Source organism: Delphinapterus leucas, chromosome 11, assembly GCF_059928025.1.
Source record: "Delphinapterus leucas isolate spDelLeu-1000000601 "Yukka" chromosome 11, BTC_Dleu_Yukka2, whole genome shotgun sequence".
Lineage (NCBI taxonomy): Eukaryota > Metazoa > Chordata > Mammalia > Artiodactyla > Monodontidae > Delphinapterus > Delphinapterus leucas.
In genome coordinates this window covers 39,873,237-39,896,975 of record NC_143139.1, presented here as the reverse complement: position 1 = coordinate 39,896,975, position 23,739 = coordinate 39,873,237, and the positions used below count along the sequence as shown (strand labels likewise).

General features: G+C 54.8%; 1 protein-coding gene and 1 pseudogene across 1 annotated transcript; both read right to left on the bottom strand.

Annotated features, from left to right (window-relative positions):
* Positions 1–184: 184 nt before the first annotated feature.
* ASIC1 (acid sensing ion channel subunit 1) lies at positions 185–23,739 on the bottom strand. Its single transcript, XM_089920700.1, is given in 10 exon segments — positions 185–2,820; positions 2,909–3,120; positions 3,123–3,277; positions 3,679–3,832; positions 4,299–4,355; positions 4,732–4,882; positions 5,178–5,305; positions 5,941–6,091; positions 22,602–22,797; positions 23,378–23,739. Coding segments are annotated over 10 exon segments (1,932 nt in total). The 3' UTR covers positions 185–2,454.
* On the bottom strand, positions 7,923–11,378 carry LOC149747994 (acid-sensing ion channel 1B pseudogene; annotated as a pseudogene).

Below are 23,739 nucleotides of genomic sequence, written 5' to 3'. Positions count from 1 at the left end.
TGACCCTGACCCCTCTCCAAAGAATCCTTTGTGCTAGGACTTCTCTTTGGGATCTTTGTTGCCTTTGACCTCTTCCTCTTCCCCTGCGCAGTGGTTAAACCATTCCTGGTGTGATGGTCAGCCTGTCCTATCCCAGGAAGACCAGAGTATCCCTGCTCCCGCCTCCTTACTCCTGCCCTGATTGTTTGGCCCCAAGCCAAGCTCAGCTCTAAGCACTTAGTGGGAAGGCCTAAATACTATTCAAATAAGAGAAAAATGAAGGCTTCCCTGGTGGCGCAGTGGTTGAGAGTCCGCCTGCTGATGCAGGAGACACGGGTTCGTGCCCCGGTCCGGGAAAATCCCACATGCCGCGGAGTGGCTGGGCCTGTGAGCCATGGCCGCTGAGCCTGCGTGTCCGGAGCCTGTGCTCCGCAACGGGAGAGGCCACAACAGTGAGAGGCCCGCGTACCGCAAAAAAAAAAAGAGAAGAATGACACTGAAGAGGAGATAGTTAAAACCCAGTTTATTAGACCAGAGGCATGCGTCACCCATAGCCCTGCCTGCTGTTCTCCATCCGGAACACACCCTTTGGCCTTGCTCCTGCTTCCCTCTGGAGAAGTCTGATCTCTAAGGAACTCCTAGGAGCCAAGAGTTCCCAAGGATCCTATATCCTCACTCTCCAACTGCAGGCCAATGCACAGGTGACCTGCCACAGGTCTTGTTCTGGGGTTGGAGACTGAGACAGCTGGGCAGAGAAGGCCTGTGAAGGGGCAGGGCTCTGGCCTGGGAGGAATGCATGGCAGGTACTCTACCTCGCTGGTTTCTCTTTAAGGTAGGAAGGGAGGGACAGAACGGCAGAGCTTTCAACTTCCCCTCTAGGCCTGTCTCTTTCTTCCCACTACCAAACTGTACCTTACCAGAAAATATAAGTGGTGGGCTTGGGTATTAGGTGAGCAAAGAGGCCTGGGCATCCAGAAGGAGGCAAAGGCCACTGACTGAAGACCTCAGCCTCTGCCTGTCAGCACCCCGCTGCTTCAGCTGCAGAAGTCATCAACCCACAGCTCCCTCTGTCTCTGCAGATCTCAATCCCATGGGTAGGGGCTCTCTCTGTAGCAACCCCCTTCCATGGGGAGGCCACAGTCAGCTAGGCAAAGGACATTGGGGTGGGTGAAGCAGGGGTGGGAATGTTAAGGCTGCAGGGAGGGCAAAGGGTACCCAGGTTGGGGAGAGAAGGTGAGGCCAGAAAGAGGCAGAGCTTGTAATTCACAGCTTCCTTTATGTCGCCACCGAGACAGTGTGAAGGTTACAATGCGCGTGTCGTCTCCTTGTGCTTCTTAGAGGGATGTGTGTACACAGTACAGACACCAGGGGAGAATCCAACTCTTTATACAGGCGAAGGCATTCAGAGACCAGGGAGGGGGTGGAAACACAGAAGGGGAACTTGGGGTGGGAGGGTGGTTCTTAGAGACAAGAGGGGATGAAGTAGAGACAGAGTCAGGGGAAAGTATATACAGAGATATAGCAATATAGAGTCTGTATCATATAGAAATAGAAAATGCAGATGAAGTTGTTGAGAGAAGCAAATGACGTTTCGGGAGAGGACTTGGGAGAGTTCCATAAGAAAATTTATGGATGTGGCCCTCGGCAGGGGCCCCTGGGAGAGGGACCAGTGAGGTTAGGCACCAGTGCCCCTCTCCCTGAGCTGGAAGCCAACCAGCTGAATCTTTTATGGGATGGCAGAGGAGGGCCGCCTCTTGGGATTTCTCTCCAGCAGCTCTGGGTGGGGGTGAACTTGTAGGTATCAGGATGTGGCCTACAGCACCAGGGCCACAGCTTGTCCCCAGTGCCACTTCTTCAGGGGATTCCCCACCCCTACCTCCCTAGAGACTTCACACTGTGTGAGGTGGTGGGGAGGGAACAGACACGACTCGGGATCCTGCCTGGAGACTTGGGGTTGGGGGCGGTCACTGGGCTGAGAGGGTCTCTTAAGGCTGGGGAAGCCCCCCCTACTAGCCCTCCCCTTCAAGGTACATTCTCTGGTGTGGGGCCAAATTCCAGACCCCGAGGATCCCCTCCACCCCCCACTGGGAGGGGGCTTTGGTGACTGGTGGCAGCAAAATGTAGGTGGACACTCAGATGACAGACAGCCAGACAGACAGAATTCAGGCTGGGAGCTGTGGGAGGCAGCATGGAGCAGAGAGGGGCAGCCTGAGGTCACTCGCCCCGTTCTCTCTTTTTAGTTTCTGTTTTAGATTAGTTTTGTTAAAAAAATAAAAAAAAAAAACAATGGGATAGAGGCAGGGAGAGGACTCTACGGTCAAGACTCCTTCCTCACCACAGACAAGAGGAAAAGACCGCCCAGGAGTGGGGGGCTGCCTTGGAGGGGGGAGTGAGTCCCCAGGGCGGGGCAGCTGGGGGCCCCCTTGCTCTCCTAGCCCTCCCCATCTAGGCCTTTGGTACAGCGGCCTGCGGGGCTCAGCAGGTAAAGTCCTCAAAAGTGCCTCGGGCCGGATGGTGAGGTAGGATGTTGGCAGCATACGTCATCCCGGCAGGATGGCCCCGGAGGCTCTCACACGGGTTCTGGGGGAACGGCACAGGACAGGCACTGGTTATCGTAAGGGCCACAGGTGCCGCTGGGGCATGGGGGAGGCAAAGGAGAAAAGGTGGCAAGGGGGTGGTCCTGGGGTGGTCGGGGAAGGGATGGGGCGGGAGGGCGCCCCTCTCTCGCTCCCTCACGTGTCTTTTGACGTCATCCAGGCTGAGGGCCACGCCCTTGTCCGCGCTGCTCCGTTTTGCCTCCTTCTGGCACTTCCCCCGTCTGCACAGCTTGTGTTTTATCACCTGGGAGGGAAGAGGGGAGGTGGGCGGGTGGGCGGGCTTGAACCCCGCCCCTCCCGTGGCCCCGTGCAGGCGCCCCGCCCCCACTTACCTCGTAGGCGTAGTCGAAGAGCTCCAGCACAGTGAGGATGCTGGCCCCGATGAACAGACCCATCTGGCCTCCAATGTCACCTGCAGGGGGGCCCACAGGGAGGTCAGTGGGGTCAGGACACAGTGGGAGCGGCAGAGCTCACTGGGGCAGGGGAAGGCCCCTGGGGCTGGCAGGGGAGGAGGCTTTGTGGGACGGAGGTGAACAGCCTGCTCCGGGTGGTAAGGTGTCACACCATGCCCATGGCATGGGAAGGGGACAGCTGCCATCAGCAGCTCACCCAGGAGTCCTGCGATCTCATAGGCCTTCTTCTGCTCAATGGTCTCATAGTTGAGGACTTCAAAGAAAATGTCCAGCACCAGGATGTTCTCCCTGCAAAGGGGTTGGGAGAGGAGACCTCGGATCAAGTCGCATCTCCATCCCTTACTAGCTGGGTGACCTTCGCAAGTTATCCTCTCTGAATCTCAGTCTCCAATATCTATAAAACAAGATGCTGATGTGGATACCTGCCTTTTAGAGTGAGGATTAAACGCGATGGTGTAATTGAAAAGATGCTCCACGCACCAGCAATTGTGAGGTGATCCCAGTAACAGCAATGAGGATGAAGAGAGGAGGAAAGAAGAAGGGGTGCTTCTCCTGCTTGTTCTGGCTTGATCTTCCCTCCATGCCCACCTCAGACTCTTTGGTTGCCTCCCCCATGTTATCTCAGTTTCCTCCTGTCTGCCAACCCCCATCAGAGCCCACCCATTACCCTTCACAGTCAGAGCCCTTACCCTATGTACTGCTCAGACTTGTTGAACTTCTTGGCCAGGTACTTGGCTGACGCTTTGCTGGGGATCTTGACCATGGACAGCTCCTTGCCATAGCGAGTCAAGTTGCAGGGCATTTCACACACACAGTACTCCTGGTCCTTCTCCACCAGGAAGTCTGTGCCAGCCAGGTGAGAGGTGCCAGTTGAGTGATGCCCTTCTGCCAGCACCTTCCCGACACGCACGTCCTGGCCCTGCCCAAAGGAGGCCTGAGCCCCCTCCTTTTTTTCTGACTTGTCCTTCACTTCGGCCCTGTGCCCACCTGTGCTGATCCTCACCCAGCCTCTCCATGGATATTTCTTAATCCTATATCTCATCCTCTCAGGGCCTTCCAGGGTCAACCAGCTGAGGTGCTGATGGGAGCAGATGAAGGCCACCCCTCCCAGATGACCCCTGTTCATTTTCCACAGGGGCCTCTAGAGATGCTATTCCCGGCCTTGCTAAAGTCAGACACAGGAGACTTCAGGTGAAGCCTGATCCAGGAGTGATTTGAAGCTTCTGGGAGCTTGCTCTGAAACCCCTCTGCATATGGCTGGCAGCTCCTCCTTCCCTCCCGCAGACTTCCCTGGGACAGGGGCGCTCACCCAGGGCAGGATCTGCACACTCCTTGTACTGCTCTGGAGTGCAGTATGGGGCATCCCCTAGAGAGGAGAAAAGACAGTGGTACAGGATGGAGATTAAAGGTGTCTTGTGATGCTGGTGGTACCAAAGGCCTAAAAGCTGGAAGCTGGGAGAGGGTGGGAGGGTAGGAATAGTCAGCCCCCAGTCTGTCCTGGAAGTGACCTACCCCAAAGTCCATACCCCTGGACCCCTCTGACACATCCCCATGGGTCCGGGCAGGAATTGAGGTCAGAGAGGCAAGAGCCATATGGGTATGGACTGGGGCTGGAACTGGGGTGGAGAGAAGCCAGCTGGTCTTGCTTGCATGTTGGCAGGAGGTTAACATGCATGGGGTGCTGGTGAGGGGCAGTGCAGGCTGAGGGGCCCAGGACCGTGTTTGGAACTTTGGGGCCTGACCTGGCATGTGCACCATGCGGCAGTTACAGTTCTCCACCAGGTAGCGGGTCTCACAGTCGATGCGGCAGGCGGTAATGCTGTAGGAGTCGAAGAAATCCAAGTCCATGGTAACAGCTTTGCAGGTGCCCCAGGGCGGGGGCAGGTAGATGAGCTGCTGGGAGAGCCGGGGAGCTGGGGGGTGTGGGGACTTCTCCCCGAGTCACCTTGATGGACTTGTCTGACACGATGGAGAACTCAGGAGTCCTGCCGCCTCTCCCTGTGCAGCCTCTGAGGGTCTCCGAGTTTACGGAGCATCCCATCCGTTAGATCATTCATGCTCTGACTAGTCAGATGGCTACCCAGGCCCTAGCTCCCCTGTCCCTCCCATTACTGATTGCCCACCACTCCACCTCCATCATGAGCCTCCAACCACCCACCCTGGGACCGGCCTCCTGTGGCCCTCTCACCCGCTGCTCTTGACAGGCCACGAAGGTCTGGAACCCTGGGGCTACACCAAAGCCCAGCTGGTCGATGAAGGGAGGTTCATCCTGACTGTGGATCTGCACTTTGATGCCCGCTTCGAAGGATGTCTCATCTAGGGGAATGAGAGGGCTGTGTGTTGGGAGGGCTTCTTACTCCCTAACCTCCTTCAGAGCTGGGGGCACCCTACCTCTCCTGAAATAACCACAACATACACTGAGACTGGGGGAGGGTAGTTAGTCCAAGGGCCCCTGGCCCATCCCCAGCCTCCTTCTGGGTTCACCAGCCCCGTGCTACCCTGATGACCCCTGAATCCTACATACTTCTTTTCTTACCTGGCTTCAGTTACGCATCTCGGTGTTTCAAATTATTTCTCACTGTCTCAGAGGCTCTCCATCTCTCCCCCTCCTTTTCTCCCTTCTCCCCCACGTCTCTCTGTCCCAAGGCCCCTGAGACCAGACAGACGGCAGGCAGCCCAAGAAGAGACGGAGTTATTTATAGAGTGAGTGGTGGCCACGGATGGAAAGGGATGGCTGGTTACCTTGGAGAGTAACTGAGCCAGGAAGTGGGAGCCAGGGTAATGTGAGTGTGGCAGTCAGGTAGAATGGAGGTGGAGATGGCGAGATGCTGGGAGGATGCAAGGAGAGCCCACGGCCTGCCTCAGGCCCACAGTAGAGCCCAGGAGCCCCCCAACGGAGGCTGAGGCCCGGAGCCACAGGGAGGGGGGCCCCCCTGTGAGAGGCAACATACCGGTCTCCCCCCACACAGGCAGGTACTCGTCCTGCTGAATGTCCAGCATGATCTCCAGCCCATTGCCCGTCCCACCCTTCATGGTCTTCAGCCTGGGACGCCCATCTCGGCCAGAGTTGAACGTGTAGCACTTTCCGTACCGTGTGAAGACCTGGTGGGAGCAGAGCGGAGAGCCTGAGAGTCCTGCCAGTACCCTCTGCCCACCAGGGACTGTCTCCAGACCCTCCAACTGGTGGAGTTTCAACCCTTCAGGAATGACCCCTCCTGAGCAGCCCACTCTCCATTTGCTCTCCTTCTCACCCATTCTGTCCTTTTCCCTGCTGTGTGCCCTGGAAGGCTGATCCCTGTGGGGTGCACTGCCTGTGTTCCTTTGCCACCTGGATGGGCTTCGGGTTGGGTTTGACCAATGGGAGGTATCAGTAAAGGATCAGAGGACAGAAGAAGGGAGAGACCAGGGTATTTATCTGCAAGTGTTCTCAAGGTGGCTTAGACCCTTTGTGACCACAAATTCTGCCAAGAGGGCTCCCTGCATAGCACTGTTGCCTCTTGGTGTTCCTTTAGCTTGAATATGACAATTTCCCACTATTTCTAGGTGCCTCAGTTCCCCTCATTGGTTTCCTTAACTCTGCCCACAGCTCTAGAAACAGTCCCTCTGTTAGTCTTTTCGACTAAACTATCCAAGTGTTAACCTTTTTCCCGCTGGGACCCTAACATACACACCTCCATCATCTGGAGCCCCTCACTGCCTGGTCCCTCCTTGGGACCCTCTCCTCAGGCCCAGGGCCTTCTGAGACTTCTCTTCTCTTCTCCTGGATTTCACCCTGGGCATCTGGAATCCTGCTCTCCCCAAGGCCAAGCTATGCTTTATAGTTTCCTCTGCCATTAGTCCCTTATGTCCATCACTGTTCCCTTATCACCAGAACCTGAACATCCAGGACCTGGCATGTTCGTCAATGCTGGCGCAGAACTATGAGGGCTGCAGAAGGGATCTCAGCTCTGGGGACAGGCCCCCGACTCCATGCCACAGAGCAGCCCTTATTGCAGCCCTGAGTACACAGCCATGGAGAGAAAAGTGAACCTATTCTTTATGGCCCTTTCCCCACAGCTTCCCAGAATGCCTCCAGGTTCCCACAAATGGGGTGAGTGTGCTTCAACTACTGAGAGATGGTGACAGAGTCCACCAAGCAAGTCATGAGGTGAATACAGACACAGCCCAAAGAAAGAGAGAGACAGAGTGTCAGGCTAGACTGAACAGGGAGGCAGTAGGGGTTACTTGTCAATAGAGTCTTTGCCCCCTTCCCCCTTCCTAGAACAACCTCCTCCTTCCCCCTCTGGAAAAGAAAATCAGTGCTATCCCCCATTTTGTGGGTGAAGTCCAGAGAGGAGGTAGAGAGAGAACTCCTAATCCCCCAGCTCCACTACCAGGCTTTGTGGCTTTCAGCCACAGGGTCCAGGCTGGACACGCATCCCTGCCTACCCGCCTCCTGGGGATGTGAGGGACTCCTGGTGGCTGAGGCCAGCTGGGAGCTGCAACCTTAAGCTGGCTCAGAGGGCTGTGCTGCTGGCAGGTGGGCTGTGCTGCCACCTGGTGGTGCTGCCTGAGAAGTGCCTGCTCTAGCCTTAGATCCCGAGAAAGCCAGGTTGACCCCTTCCTTGGTCCATGATCCTCTACCTCCTGGCCTGTCCGAGGCCCAGTGGCCAAAACCTCCATGTTCCTGTCTGTCTGTAGTCAGTCCAAGATGCACTGATATGATGACACCCACCTGCCCCTGCACTAGGAAAAGGTGGGGGACTGAGAGATGGGTGTATGGGAAGGGAAGGCCTGGCATCTGGCACTTGTAGGGGACAGAAGGGGATCTGTTGGGCCAGATGGAACTGGAAGCTGAACTGGGGAAAGGATGGGGTGCCGCTTGGTCCCTCCGCAGGGAAGGCCCTAGACTCTCCTAGTGAGGGCTTCCCCTGGGAAGAGGGTCCCTGGCCACTTAGAGCTGGAGGGGGAGTGGGGAGGATTTAGAGGAGGCCTGTTATTCTCCCTCACCACACACACACACACACACACACACACACACACACACACACACACTAGGAGGAGCACAGGAAGACCACATGAGGATGCTGCTAACAGGCATGCTGGGGTGGAGGGGGGATATCCCCAGCCCTCTGCCTCCCTTCCACACCCTTCTCTTGCACCTCCAGAGACCAGGGGGCACCTGCCCCAGCTCCAGTCCAGGGGTGATAGTCAGCATTGTCAAGGCCAAGCATAGGCACCCACCACCAGATCAAAGGTTGACCTCAGCGAAAGATTAAGGTGCTGACCCTGCTGGATCGCAGAGAGGTCTGGGAAAGGGCTGGACATGCTGGAGGATATTCAGGGAGACACCAGGGGCCTCAGGGCAGCAACTAATTACCAACTATGTGTTTCAAGAGTCTAACAGGGAGGGCAGTACTGGCACAGCCCTGGAAATAGAGCCCAGCTGCAGACCCTGGGGCTCCCAGGCAAGCTCTGGCCAGGCCTCTCTCACAGAGGGTGGGTGGTCCAGGTGAGGTGGGGGGAGGCAGGATGGTTACCAGCCCCAGGAGGTGACGGTCAGGGTGAGCCATGGCAGACACTGTTGGGCACCCACTCACCACTGAGAAGTTGTGAGGGCCACAGGGCCCCCCGCAGTAGGAGCAATAGAGCAGCATGTCCTCCAGCCGGTGGCAGGAGCGATTGTAGAAGCGGTGCAGATTAAAGGGCTCCCCAGAGAAGGCCTCGGGCCCCGGTGGGGCGAGGGGCACCCCGGGGTCATCGCTTTCATCCAGCCCCAGCATGGGGGCCAGGTAGAGCAAGTCGGGGTAGCTGAGCTGGGACAGCCGCACGGCGTTGGTGTTGCAGAGGGTGACCGCCGGGAAGGCCAGCTCCGTCGTGGCCACTTCATCTAGCAGAGTCACATGTGGGTAGCTGAGGTAATAGGCAACTCGATCCCCGACCTGGCACAAGAAGGCACCCAGTGCCAGGATAAAGGCCGCTGCCCACAGGGCCTGCCGTGGCCCTGGACCCCCTTCCACAAAGATGTGGCTGGCTCCATGAAGGGTGCAGCTGTTGGCAAAGGCCACCAAGTCCATCGGTAAGTCCCCCTCTCTGGCCCCCTTCCTCTCTGCCTCCTTTTCCTTCTCTTCTCCCTCCTCTTCTGATTCTGAGTTGTCCCGCTGTTGCCGCTGGTGGGGACCCCAAACATCTCCCAAGGGCCCTGGGGCCTCCTCTCCAGAGGAGAAGGACACAGAGCAGAAGATCTGGATGGGCATCTTCTCCAGGGGCTTCCTGGCACCGGGAGGTGGGCAGGAGAACGGGGGAGGAGGCGTGATCCTAGGCAGGGTCCGGCAGTCCTCTTGCCAGGTCTGTTCTGCCTGGATGGTCGTCCTCCCTTGCCAGGGCCTCTGTGGCAGTGTGGCTGAGGTGGGGAGGGGCTTAGAGAGGAGAGGAGGACCAGCCTGCCCTGTCAGGGAGGCGGCTGTCTGAGCCGATGAATAATTGATGGCTGTGGGAAAGGGAGGCCGATGGAGATGGAGAGGAGCGGACCGGAGCCCCTTTCCCCGTCACCAACTCCAGCAGGACAGACAGGGTCGAGGACAGAGTGGAAATGCCTGAAAAGCCCGAGGGCTCCAGGGGAGATGGGACCTAGCAGAGTCCTCTGCTCTCACTGCCACGACGTGGGCCAGCAAGGGTCTCTGCCCATCCCCCAAGACACACACCCTCAGGCTCCCTCTCACCCTCCAGTCCACCTGCCCCTTGCCTTCCCACCCCAATTCTGAGTCCTCTGCCCTCATTTCCACCTGGTCCAGTCATTCTTCTGAGTTATCTGAGCCCCACACTCTCTCGGCACCTCTAATTAGCCTCTAATTCTTCTCTAATTCCCCCTGACTTGGAATCTCCCCAATTATTTTATGGAGCCCCCCCACTTCTCCCCATACACCCTTACACTGCAGTTCCCCTCGAATTATTCCTCTGGTCCTCAGTTCCCTTCTGATCACTGGGCTGACACAACTTACGTTCAGTTACTTCCTGAACCCCTGGTTGCCCCGAACCCCTACTCTCTCCCTTGACCTCCGGTTTCCCTCCAGCCATCCCTGAAGCCATCGATCCTCCCCTGACCCCCACCCCCCACTCTACTTCAGTCAGCACCCGCCACCACCACCACGCTGAGCTGCACTCCCTTCTGTGGCTTGGGGGGCAGCTCAGGTTCCATTAGCAGAGGTCTCTCACTGACCACAGACTCACTTATGGCCAGTTCCTGGCACTGGGGGGAGGCACCCTGTCTCTTGCAGCTGAAAAGCTTCCTGGTAGATCACCGCTCCCCCTCCCATCTTGCCCATCCCCTAACAGTCCAGGAGAGCAGGTGGAGGAATTCTCTTCTGGTGGGTGGAAGAAACTGAGCTCAGAACCGGTACAGGGTCCTGGGTCAGGTGGAGAGTGTTGGGAATAACCTGAGGTACCCCCAAACCCTCAGCCTCGCAGATACCCCCCAGCCCCTCAGTCTCTGAGGCCTCTCTGGCTCCCAGTTGATCAGTCCCTGCCCCCAGGCCCCTGGCCCCTCTGTGTACTCTGATTACTCAGGGCCACTGGTTGAGGAACTTGAGCCAGCAGCCAAGTCTCCAGGGCCTAGAAGGTGACCTGAGGGGAGGAGAGGAGGGGAGGGAGGGAGGGGAAACTATTAACCCTTCCTCCACAGAGCCAGAGGAGGACCAGTGGGGGTCAGACAAGTCTACTTGGGCCTTTCCATTCCTTAACCATCCCACAGCCCCAGGCTCCTGCCCCCCTTTCCCTCCCCCCTCCCTGCTCCCACATCTCTTCCCTCCTCTGTTTGCATACAGAGAGCCTGGAGTGTGTTGGGGATGGCAGGCAGGGTGCCAGGTTCTATCAGAACTGGCTGATGTGGGACCTCTGGCCTCAGCTTTGCTGCCAGAGCAGCCTTTGAGATCTGGTCCCTCTCCATCCTTATGCCATTGCCCTCAGACTGGTCTCCCACTCTTTTACCTAAACAACCGCTTCCCAGCTGGTCTCCCTAACTCCCTGCCTCCCTGCAGTTCCTCCCCATCTTTAGTCCATGCTATGTAATTCCAATCACCCTTCCGCATAAAGACCTTCTCTCACTCCCCAGTGCCTCTTGGTAAAATTCAACCCCCACCACCCGGGACCTACACAGCCTTGGCAAGTCACCCTCCAGCCTCACCTCTCCACCCCTCCACCCCACCTAGTCCAGGGTCCAGCATCCAGTCACCATGTCCTTCTCCCATTCCACAGACACACGAGGCTCATCCACAGTTCCATGCCTTCCCTGGACTCCACCTGGAGAATTTCTACTCATTTTTCAAGACCCTACTCACAGGTTACCTCCTCTGAGAAGTCTTCCCTGACTCCACAGGGCATAATTAGTGCCCACTCAGGAAACAGACTGAAGGGTCCAGTTCTGCTCAAGTTCCTTCAAGCATGAGTAGTGATCAGTAGCTCCTTAAGGACAGGGACTGTGAGAATGAAAGAGCAGGACCCGGGGCTTCCCTGGTGGCGCAGTGGTTAAGAATCTGCCTGCCAATGCAGGGGACACAGGTTCGAGCCCTGGTCAGGGAAGATCCCACATGCCACGGAGCAATTAAGCCTGTGAGCCACAACTACTGAAGCCTGTGCACCTACAGCCCGTGCTCCACAACAAGAGAAGCCACTGCAATGTGAAGCCTGCGCACCTCAACGAAGAGTAGCCCCTGCTCACCGCAACTCGAGAAAGCCCGCGCGCAGCAAAAATAAAATAAATAAATTAAAAAAGAAAGAAAGAAAGAGCAGGACCCAGGGGCCACGTGGAGAAACAGGAACCAGAGATAAATCACTGCAGAGATGAGGAGAGACCTCCCACCTTCAGCTGTTGTCCTCAGGCTTCTCCTGTATGAATTCGTGGGTTCTTCTGTTTCCTGTCCCGTGTGCATTTTCTTCTTGCCTACGGGACCTCAGCTCTTGGAGGGCTTTGCGCATCCCCAGGATGCGTTTCAGAGGTGAGTTCCAGACTTGGGTTGGAGGTGGACCGGCCTAGGTTGAGGCTTCGGCTGGGAAAGCTGCAGCATGCGTCCCCACACCCACTAGAGGGCATCGTTCCCCTCCTGCAGCCTTTCTGGAAGAGGAAGTAGATTGGACTTCCAGGGGGAAGAAACTAAGGCTGGGAAGCTCCGGGTGCTTCGGCAGAGAGTAGGGTGTGCACACACGGAGCAGCTTCAGAGGACAGCAAATCTGGTGTGGCTGGACACTTCTTCCCCACACGGACACAAAGACCTACACTGCACACCTACACAGCACTACACACAGACACACAGCCCTCTTGTGGGCAACGAAGACACACACACACACACACACACACACACACACACACACACACCCCAACTGCACTTCCTCCCTCCTCCATCCTCTAACATTCTCTCCTCCTCATCTCGATCTAGTAGACAAATCCACATTTTTCACAGTAATGGGGAGGTGAGGAAAGGATCAAGCAGCACACACAGACCCCGGAGCATACACAGAGGAGAAGTACCCAAGCAGACACGCTCGCAGAACAACACTCAGTTTTGAACCCTCTATCCAAAGATGCGACCCCTCCCCACATCACTCCCTACCCAGTACGTCTCTTAAGCTGTGTGTGGCCACCCAGTGCTTTCTGACTTTCTCCACATCTCTTTCTGAACTCCGGTCACCCCTCACATCTGTGGAATGTCTCCTGCTTTTCAACTGATGCCTCAGGGGATTCGTATACAGCCCAGCAAAATAAGCAGGTTTGAGTAATTTCACCCCATTTGACAAATGAGGAAACTGAGGCACAAAGACCTGTTCAAGTCTCGTGGAGAGCAAGTAGTAGGCTTGAGACTGGAAGTAGGTCATCCCTCTCTAAATCAATCCCTTCCTTCTTCTCCATTCTTTCACTTACCCATCAAATATTTCCTGAGTGTCCATGTGCTGAGGACACGTGGAGAACAGATAAGGGACTGGGTCCTTGTGGAGCTTATTATCTAATGGAGAGTTTTTTAAAATCACAAAAATAAATATTTAATTGCAAACTATGAAAAGTGCTATGAAAAAAATAATATGGTTCCATGGAGGTGAATGACAGGGGGATCTGAACCAGACTGGAAACTGAGGAAGGTTTCTCTGAGAAAGTGATGTTTGAATTGCAATCTAAAGAATAAGGAGGAGTGATTAGGTAAAGGTCTGTGTGTGTATGTGTTGGGGGGTGGGCGGTATTCCAGAGAACAGAGTCAGTGCAAAGGCTCTGAGAGGAGAGAGCTGAGAAGAAGAGGATATAGAGGGAGAGCAGGCCCTTAGGGCCTTGAAGGCTGGGTAAGGATTCTGGTCCCATTCCCCATGGAAGGATTTCAAGTGATCAGAGCAGTGTTTTGAAGAGACCACTCTGGAGGAGCCCGAGGGATTCTAGAAGTCCTGTTAGGAAGCCACTGCAGCAGTCTAGGTGAGACATGGAGCAGTGGGGTGGCCTGGAACAGGGGGATGGAGTAGAGATGTCTGGGAGTCAACACTGGCAGACCTGGTAAGGGAGGCGAGGGAGATGGAGTGTCAGGGATGGTTTCTAGTTTGCATAAGTGGTTGAATGGCTCACTAGATCAGGAACACAAGTACAGGACTAGTTTGGGAGCTAAGATGATGAATTTGGTTTGGCACATGCTGGTTTCTTAGAGCCTTGGGGAGATCCAAGTGGAGATGTTAAGTGGGAAATTCGCCACTGAACTGATGCTAAGAGGAGAGAGCCGGGCTGAGACAGACATTTGGCGGCTGTCGGTGTGTAGATGGTAATTGAAATCACGAGTGAAGATGAGACTGCTCAGGAATAGAATATAAAGTTTTTTTAGAAGAGATAGAAAGAAAAATGGCCTGATATGGCAGTATCCACCCAAGCTAAACAGAATCCTAACCTATGACTTAACCACAGCTCCTAGTTATATACCCAAGAGAAATGAGTGCATATGGCAACCCAAAGACATGAACAGGGATGTTCATAGTAGATTTATTTGTAATAGCCCCAAACTAGTAACAACCCAAATGTCTAGCAAGAGTAGAATGGATAAACAAATTGTGCTCTATTTACATAAGGCAATACTACACAGCATTGAAAAAGCACTAACTACTGCTATATAAAATGAGACTGAATCTCACAGACATAGTCATGGGCAAAAAAAGACAGACACAGACATGTATACACTGCACGGAGGATACATATAGTCTAGGAGGTTCAAGAACCGGTGAAACTTATCTCTACTGACAGAAGCCTGAACGTGGTTAATTCCTATGGGGTAGTGTTGACTAGAAAAGGGCCTGAAGGAACTTTCCAGGACACTAGAAATGTTTTACAATTTTATACCAGTGTAAATACATACCGATGTAATGTGTAAAATATTACATTTTAAGATACACCAATGTAAAAATATACTAATGAAAAATTCATCAAGCTGTTCCATTAAATCATAGCCGCACAATTTAAGAGAAGAGGAAAACTTGGGATTGAGACTTGAGCAGTGCCAACATTTAATGGCCAAGTGGAAGAGCATGAACTGGCACAGAGGCAGGAATGGCTAGACAAAGGAGGAAAATCAGGAGAGTACCGTTGTTAGGAAAGAGAATAGTGCAAAACAGAGGTGGTGGTCAAACATTTTGAATGATTTTGAGACATCAAGGATAAAAAATGGTTGTGGGTTTTGGAAATATGGAGGTCACTAGCGGCCTTAGCGAGAACCATTTTGGTGGAGTGCTGGGGCCGGGGGAGGAAGGCCGCCCGAGTGGATTAGAGAGTGAGATGGAGATGAGAAAAAAATGGAGACAGTGGAATCTATACATCAATTTTAAGAATTTTGTCTGTGAAAAGAAACAGATACTGTGGGAGCTGGAGGGGGCTGTGGAGTTGAGAGACGTTTGTTTATTGGGTTTTATCTTAACCTAAAGCCTGGTACATAGTAAGTGCTCAATAAATATTAGCTGTCATTATAGCTATACATTTTTTAAAAATTTATTTATTTATCTTTGGCTGCGTTGGGTCTTCATTGCTGCGCGCGGGCTTTCTCTAGTTGCGGCGAGCGGGGGCTACTCTTCACTGTGGTGCGCGGGCTGCTCATTGCAGTGGCTTCTCTTGTTGCGGAGCACGGGCTCTAGGCGCGTGGGCTTCAGTATTTGTGGCTCGCGGGCTCTAGAGCACAGGCTCAGTAGTTGTGGCGCGCGGGCTTAGTTGCTCTGTGGCATGTGGGATCTTCCTGAAGCAGGGCTGGAACCCATGTCCCCTGCATTGGCAGGAGGGTTCTTTTGTTTTTTTTAGAAGCCCGGTCTTTTCTTCTCAATGTCACGGTAAATCCCTTAAAGCTGACTTGGGCTGATTCTTATCTATGAACTTCACAGTACCTGGGAATTTACCCAGTAAGATTTCAGTAGCTGTGTCTCCTCTGTGTGCAGGGAACAAAATCAGGCATTTCCACATGGCCAACTGCCTCCGCGCAGTCGGTCCAGGCCGGCAGGGCAGGTGGGTTCTTAACTGCTGCGCCACCAGGGAAGTCTCTATAGCTATACATTTTAAGATGGGAGAATCTTAAGCATGTTTCAGTGTCAATCGGAAGGTTCCACTGGAGAGGGAGAGACCGACTACAAAGGAGGGAGAGGCAGAATCTTTAAGGTAAAATTCCCATAAAGATAGAAGGAGATCAGATGGTAAGAATAGGTTGAGATTTCAGCCTAGAGAAGATGGACGTTCCCCTCTGGGGGCAGGTACCCAGAGGAGCGGGGAGATCTTGTCTGAGACTTCTATCTTCTCTGTAAAGTGGGAGGTGAGGTCATCTGCTGAGGGTGAGGGGGGGCTAGGAAGGGTGGTGGTTTGAGAGGCGTAGAAAAATTTACAGTAATCACTGGGGAGAGCGAGTTGACGGGAAAACACAGTGGGGTTGCCAGGGCAGCACTGGCATGTTGATCATGAACACAATGTGATTCCAACCATGTGACTTCCTCTGGTAGAGAGTGGCTGAGGAAGCCAGCGGTGGGTCCATCTAAGGTTGGGACTTGGCTAAATGGTGCAATGAAGAGGCAGAGAAGTTACAAGATGGTGTGCTCAAACTGAGGCTGGGGTTCTTCTCTTTCGCATCCTTTTTTTTTCCCTTCCTGCCTCATCACACCACCTCTTTACAGAGCATGGGCAGCTGGGGAGCCGGGCACCCTCCTCCACCACACATCCCTGCTCCTATGGTCACACACGAAGAACCCGGGCTTAGAAGATCTGAGGTCAAGGCACCCACTCTGTCATTTACTGGCTGTGTGGCCTCAGGCAAGTCATGTAACACCTCTGAGCCTCAGTTTCCTCATCTTTCAAATGAAGATATTAACATCTTCCTGCCTCCCAGAATTATGAGGATCACAGGAGCTAAAGTAAAGGGAATTTGTAAACTGCAAAGCGTGACAGAAAGAGAAGATTAATTTGGCGGGTATGTGCTCTGCGTGGGGCCAGAGGTTCGTGGGCACACGAGCTCTCTCCTGCAGACACATGAAGAGAGCTGTGTGTGCCCCTGTGCACATCCATCCCTGTGTCCATGTCACACCCTAGTCCACGTCTGCATTCTCCCACTCTCAGACATGCACAGGGAGGTGCACATGTGTGCTTGCACACCTGGGGCACACGTGTAGTATGTGGTGAGGAAGCCTGAGTTGGCTGCTCTCTCCATGGTCAAGGCCACTGCAGCAGTCTCTCCCCGAGGGATGTTCCCAGGCAGGCACGAAGAGCCGACACACCGATCAGAGACACTCGATACTCAGCTACACAGCCCAACCTCCCAGGCCTCCAGGACTGTCAGCCACATCGAAGGGGTGCAGATGAGAGGAGTGGGAAAGGGTTTTCTTTCCAAGAATTCATAGGAGCTCAGAAAAATCACAACTTGCCCTCCCTCTCCCTCAGGAGTGGCCTTAGAGAGCCTGGAGTGAGAGTCTCTGTCCTTAGAGCTTCTTAAGGGAACTTTCCCTCAAGGTGACTACACCTCAGTTTCACGTTTGTTTTAAAATTTTCCACGAGGAAGATGTCTGATGCATGTGTCCAGGAAACGGTACTGCACACCCATTCTACACATGGGCCAGCGGGGGGGCTTAGCCAGAGTGGCCCAGAGGCTGAAGGACAGGCTGCCCCTCGGCAAAGAATAATTTACAAATCCACTTACAGCCCCCTTTGCTCACAGGAAATTGAGCCTAGAAGCTGAGAAATGGAGCCAGATGAAACTATGCCCAAAATAGAACCCAGGAGTCCCAGACGCATCCTCCACCCAAACCAGGCTCCATTCTCCTTCGAGCTGTCTCCTTCCCTGCTTTGCCTCCCAGAATCCCCACGCCAGAGTTCTGACCAGAAGGTTCTCAGCCAGAGGGTACAGACATACTGGGTACACACATACAGTAAGGGAAGGCTTGTGCCTCGGGAACCTGACCAAAGACCATGACCCTTGCTGGAGAGAACTAGACTGGTCATCAGCTGGGAGAGGCTGGGCTGGGGGAGACACCACACATTCTGTAGAACTAAAGTTTCTCTCTTTCTTTCTTTTAGGCTGCGCCGCACGGCTTGTGGGATCTTAGTTCCCCAACCAGGGATTGAACCCGGGTCCTCGGCAGTGAGAGCGTGGGGTCCTAACCACTGGACCGCCAGGGAATTCCCAGAACTGGCGTTTCTGAATAGCTGAGCTGGTCTGGGGAGATTGGAAGGACCCCACCTAGATGTGGAGGGTCCTCTCATCCCTGGCACGTGATTCTCTGCTCCGAAGCCCTTCGGCTTCCCTTAGTACCACCCTCTGCACTCTGAGCCTCCCGGGAGTACTGCACGTGGCTCGAAGCTCCTGAGGGCAGGGACAGGCTCCGCCTGTTCACCGCCGCCCCCTGGTGCCCAGCACGAGGCTTGGCACTTCCAAGGGCCTCTGTCGGTGACGGGAAGAAGGAATCAAGTGGAGCTCGACACTCCCACCCCCAGCCCCTCGTGCCTACTATTCAGTCTCCCTCACCATCCCCCAGGAATTGAAACTGCCTTCCACAAAGTTGAAGCATGCTCCCAATCCGGCTCCACCCACAGCAGAAACGTTCTGACCTCTGTGCAGGCGCCCCCTCTGCTTCCTGGATGCACACCACGTGCAGTGGCGGCCCTACCACGGAGCTCTCCGCAGGCTGGGACCGGAGAAAGCCCGAGGCTTCGAAGCACTACTCTGCCCACCCCTCCACTTCCGGCTCCGCCCCCAGAGCCGCTTACTTACATCAATTCCCTATTACTTTAGCCAACAGCCGGAGGTCAATTAACTGAGAGTAGCTTCTTAGCTGACAGCAGTCTGGGACAGGGGCAGAGTCAGAAACGGCAAGGGATGGGGGAGGAGAGGGAGGAGGTGAGAGAGGAAACTGAGTCACCTGAGGGAGGGGTGTGTGTGTGTGTGTGTGTGAGAGAGAGAGAGAGAGAGAGAGACCCCAATGCAGGGTCCCCTGGATTCTTGCAACTGGCTCTACTCCAGTCTCCTTCCAACCTCAGGCACTTCTGAGGGAGGGAGGGAGGGAGAGAAGGGAAGGGTAAGGCTGGAGGAGGTATCCAAGAGTGGCTAGGGCAGGGTGCCCCTCTTCCCACGCTAACCTCTCCACTCCAGCCTCTCCTATCCCTCTGCACCCCCTGCATGCTCCCCCGTCCACACCCCACGACAACCCCACACAAAGAGCGCCGGGCTTCTGGGTGGGGTAGCCCCAAACCCTCCTTTCTTCTCTGTGTGTAGCAGTGTGGGCAGCCCTTCCCTTCAGCAGCCCCTCCACTCCCTGCCTAGCTGGAGGGAACAGACCCAGGTAGTGAGGTCGGGCCCTCCCCAGGTCTGAGCTGCTGTGGGGTGGTGTGATGAGGGGTGTCGGTGAAGGGGCAGAGCCGGCCCTGGGGATAAGGAAGCTCCCACTGCTAGTCCTGGCTCTCCCTGGGACCTGCCATCCCTGGCTCTTCTTGTTTAAGATGACCTCTCCCTCCAATTTCTGGGTCTCAGGATCACCCTTCTTTGCTATCAGCATCTTTGCTATCAGCATCTCACCTCCTCCAGGTGCTCCAGAAGATTCCAGAACACTGGGGGGATTTCTTTGCCCACCTCTCCTCTGGGAGATTGCCCCCACTCCAGGGTCCCCTGGACTCTTGTCCTCCTATCCCTTGTCCCCCAATTCCACCCTCTCCTGAGAGAATCCTATCCCCACTGCATACCCACCCCCAGGATTTCCATTCTCTGCCCTCCCCTTCCATCCCTTCCAGGGTTCAGAAATGAATTCCCACTTCTCTCCCCCAGGCAAAGGCTCTGGGACTCAGCTGGAAGAGGGGGTGGCACAGGGCAGACTAGGCCACCATCTGCCAGCCCCCTCCCCTTGGTGCTGTTCAGAATTCAAGCCACATCGGAGCTCCCACTGCCAGGGACAGATAAGGTGCAGCTGGAGGCTGGCACCAGCTGCGACTATGCTCACCCCCCCGACACCCCACCCCTACCCAGGCTTCGGCAGACAGCTGCACCCCCGGGCCCCCTCCATGGAACCCCTATCCTGCCTTGGCCTGGCTGGCCTCAAAGCGGGGTGGGAGAGTGGAGCCTCAGACCCTGTTGCCCTGGCAACCAAGCACCCCACCGAGAAGGAAAAGAGGAGGGAAGAGGGGGCCTGTGGGTGGGTCTTTGGTAGCTCTTTTGGTAGCTCAGGAGAGAGCTACTGAGGCCTACCCAATTGGGCTGCTGGGGGGACACCCTTCCCATTGCCCTCTGCCTTTTCAGTCCCAAAGTGTTTTCAAACCAGTTTCTCCCAGATTTAGCCCAGGTTCCCCCCACTCTCCCAAGCTGACTCAGCCACAGCTGGGGGATGGACCTGGCCAAACACCTCTTGGACCACGTTCATCCCCTGAGGTTCAGCTGGATTCAGAAGCACATCTGCGGGGAATGCGTGTCGCTGCTGACCCCCACCATGGGAGCTGAGGTGTCTAAGGGACCAGAGGATGCCCTTCCTATGCCCCCTGCACTGTCCTCCAGGAGCAAGATTCCTATTGTTCGATGATGGTCGCACTTGGAACCCACAAAAGAGTCCACATGTGCCTGTGCACACTCTATTTTGCAAACACTTTGAGCTGGACTCGGACCCCAGTTAAGAACCTCTGCTCTCAAGGCAGCAGGAGATGCCAAGATGGTCTCCCCTAAGCTCTGACCTGAGAGAGAGATGTTTTCTGTCAGTGCCTCATCTGTCCAGGGGCTAGACACACGCCTCGTGTCCTAGCACAGACCACAAGGGTGGAGAGGCAGCTGTTAACTATGGGACGAGGGAGAGGAGGGAGAAGGTGAAGCGTCAGGGAAGGGAGCTGGAGCAGAGTGCCAGCGCTCTTCTTCTCCACCAGGGAGATGTCAGACATGGACTCACAATGAGACTCCCATCTGTGCAGGGACATCTCTTATGGGCAGAGTAGAAAGGGGCTGTTGAGGTCAACCTGAGGGGGCAGAAGGAAGGTCTGAGAGGTTTGGGTCCAGCTACATTCAGGGTCAGGCCTTTGACATGGGCTCAGAGACAGCAAAAACCTGGTCCCTGACAACCCAGAACCAAGAAGTGCCCGTGTTGGGCCTGTGGGATCCTAGCCATGTATTTCTTTCCCAGCAAGAGAAAGAACTCACACTGCTCCAGAACTTTGTGAACCAATCATATCTCCATCTGACTGTGTAGGGTTGTCCCCTCAGACAACATGGACCAATCACATTTCAGTGTCTCCATTTCCATGAACCAAACATCACCACTTGGGATCTTTCTGGATGTGAGGGACAGATGGAGCCTCAACTGTATACTTTCTATGAACTCCACTTTGTTCCTTAGCACCTTCCCAGGTCGAGCCAAGCAATTCCCTTCCTCATCCAAACACTACAAACCATTCAATCTAATGGGTTTTCTCTATCTTTCTTGATGGTTCCTTCTGCTTGCGTGTGGGGTATGCTGCAGAGGAGGAGGGCTCTGGCTTTCACTTCCACCATCAACTACAGTTCTACTACCCTTGGGAATATAGTTGGTGAGCCTGGGAGCCCTTTGGTCTTGGGCCCTGGGGAATCCAGCATTCTCCTGTTTTGAGGAAGGAAAAGTGGGAAGGAAATGGTTCTTGCATCATGCTAAGCTCCCTATGAGCTTGGCTCAGCAAGGACTGTGGTCATGTAAACTTTGTCCAGCAGTATTGACAGAGGCCCATGAAACTGGTCTCAGATAAAGGCTTAAAGAGATTGGGAAGTCGTGTGTAACTTCAGCAGGAAAAAACAAGCATAACTGTGGTTGCAGCCTTTCTACACAAACAAATGCAGTCCATGCTCCCATAATGCTAGGGAGGCAGCAAGCAAGTGTGGGAGAAAAGGGGAGGATCTGAGAGTGGAGAACTGGGGGCAGGTATAGACAGAAAAAGAGTCCTAGGGGAGCCTGGGTTTTCAAGAGCAATTTCCAGAACTGGAAGTGGACGTGACGACTCCAGGGTCAGCAATATTAACGCAAAGAGCACACTGCGTTGGGACTGAATGAGACATGAGTTCTAATCCTGCGTCTGTCACTAACCAGCTCTGCGAGCTCGGGCAACTCATTCTACCTCTGTGTCTCAGCTTGTTAAATAGAGATAATATGACTATTCATCCAGGGGATTGAAGGACAGTCTAGAAAGCATTTGGAAGAGTTCCAAGCATCACCCTCACATTTGGTATACTTTTGCATACATGGCTCCAGGTCCTCTGGCCCCTTTCCACAGTCCCTGCCTGTTTCTAACCCACCAAGAACCGGTATGACTTGCCCATGATCACCTGACACATGAGATGCCAGTCAGTTCCCCTAACCCTCCCTGGGGTGCTGGCTTTGAGGCAGCCCCGTCTGTGTGTGGAGGGTATGAGTATCTGTGGGGCATTTCCATTTTAAGAAGCAGTCTCCAGTTCAGCCATGACTGTGTACCCCAAGTCATCTCTTCTTCCTCAGACCCTGACTCTGTGGGTTGGCAAGGGGGGAACCCAATCAGACAGTGTGTGTGTGTATGTGTGTGTGTGTGTGTGTGTGTGTGTAAAATGGCTGGGGTAGGGGACGGGTGGCACAGAGAGAATTATCTGTCCAGTTTTTTAAGAGAAAACTTCCCTTACTTCCCATGTTTCATGGTGCTTCTCAGACTTTAATTCAAACTACTTGAGGATTTTGTTAAACTGCAGGTTTTGATTCAGTAGGTCTGGGAAGTGGGGTGGCAAAGTCCTACATTTCTTTCAAGTCCCAGATGATGGTCCTTGGACCTCATTTTGAGTAACAAGGCTGCAGCTTACCCATCACCACCCCCAGCTCTGACACCTGTGGCCCAGAAGGTAAGCTTGATGGGGTCAGGGGCCCTGCCAGGCTGTGTGTGTGTATGTGTGTGTGTGTGTGTGTGTGTGTGTGCGCGCGCGCGCACACTATAGGCTCTCTTTCCTGCCATCATGGACACAAGGCTGAAGCCGAGGACCTCACAAAGAGCAAATGCGTCCCTGAGCTGAACAAAGTACCCCCCTGCCAGAAGCGAACCCTAGGGACACACAACTTCCTCCCCAGAGGTCTGCCCGCTCCTAGTCTCCTCCTCTGGGGGCTGGCTGACTCACACCCCACACCAGCCAGGGGGCTCACTCACCACCTTGAAGTCCTCAGCGCTGCAGACCTCCCCCCGGAAGTGGCAGGAGAGCAGCATGTCTCGAATGTCGTGCCCCGCACGGTCGTAGAACTCGCGCATGTTGAAGGGCTTGGGCTTGAAGCTGCGGAAGTTGGCCTTGTCCTGCAGTATCTCCAGCTGCTTTTCATCTGCCATCTGTGTGTCTGGTATCTCATACCTGGAGCAGGGTGGGGTGTGGTGGGGGTGTGAGCAGTGCATGGATCGGCAGGACCTTCAGTTCCTGCCTCCATCTGGCCTCCGGTGTCCCATGCCCAACCTTGCAGGGAGGGCAGCATCCAGCCCTGGACAGAGGCATGAAAGGAGAGCTGGGCGGTGTCTAGAGGATCTGCCCCGTGGGGTCTGAGAAGGCAGAGGATGGCAGTGGCTGCCCAGGGGCTGGGCATCTGAGCACGTGGGTAAGCATGGGTGGGCAGAGAGATCAGGGCAGGAACTATGGCTTTTATAGCATAGTTTCTACCCTTTAAAGATGGTATGCCTGGATCCCCCAAGGGAGGAGAATATCGAGACATAGTGGCGGGAGGGTGGGCAGAGATCACTGCAGGGAGTGTGGCCATGTCTCACAGCTGGGGTCAGAGATTGGGTGCCCTTAACTGAGTGCTTGGCAGTACCCCGATCTCTTTGCTGTGAGTGGCAGGTTTGGGGGGCTGGAGGGCAGGGTGGTATGGGCTGTATGGTGGCTTAGAGAGGAAGCACCCTGACAGAGGGTCTGGCAGCCGGGATGGGTAGGAACCTCCCACCTGTTGTTGAGCAGAGCCAGCAGCTCCCCAGCGTGGTACAGGTCATTCTTGGAGACTTGGCTAAAGCGGAACTCGTTGAGGTTGCACAGCGTGACAGCAGGGAAGGTGAGCTGGGAGGCAGCCACCTCGTCGAGCTTGGTGACGTGGTGGTAGTGGAAGTAGTACTGCACACGCTCGGTGCACACACACAGCAGCACAGCCAGTGAGCCCAGGAAGCAGAGGGCCCAGAGCGCCCGCTTCAGAGACAGCCGCTCGTAGGAGAAGATGTGGGCCAGGCCGTGCAACGTGGAGCTGCTGGCGAAGGCCTGGATGCTCACCGGCTGGACGCCACCCACCTCCTCCTCCTCAGCCTTCAGTTCCAT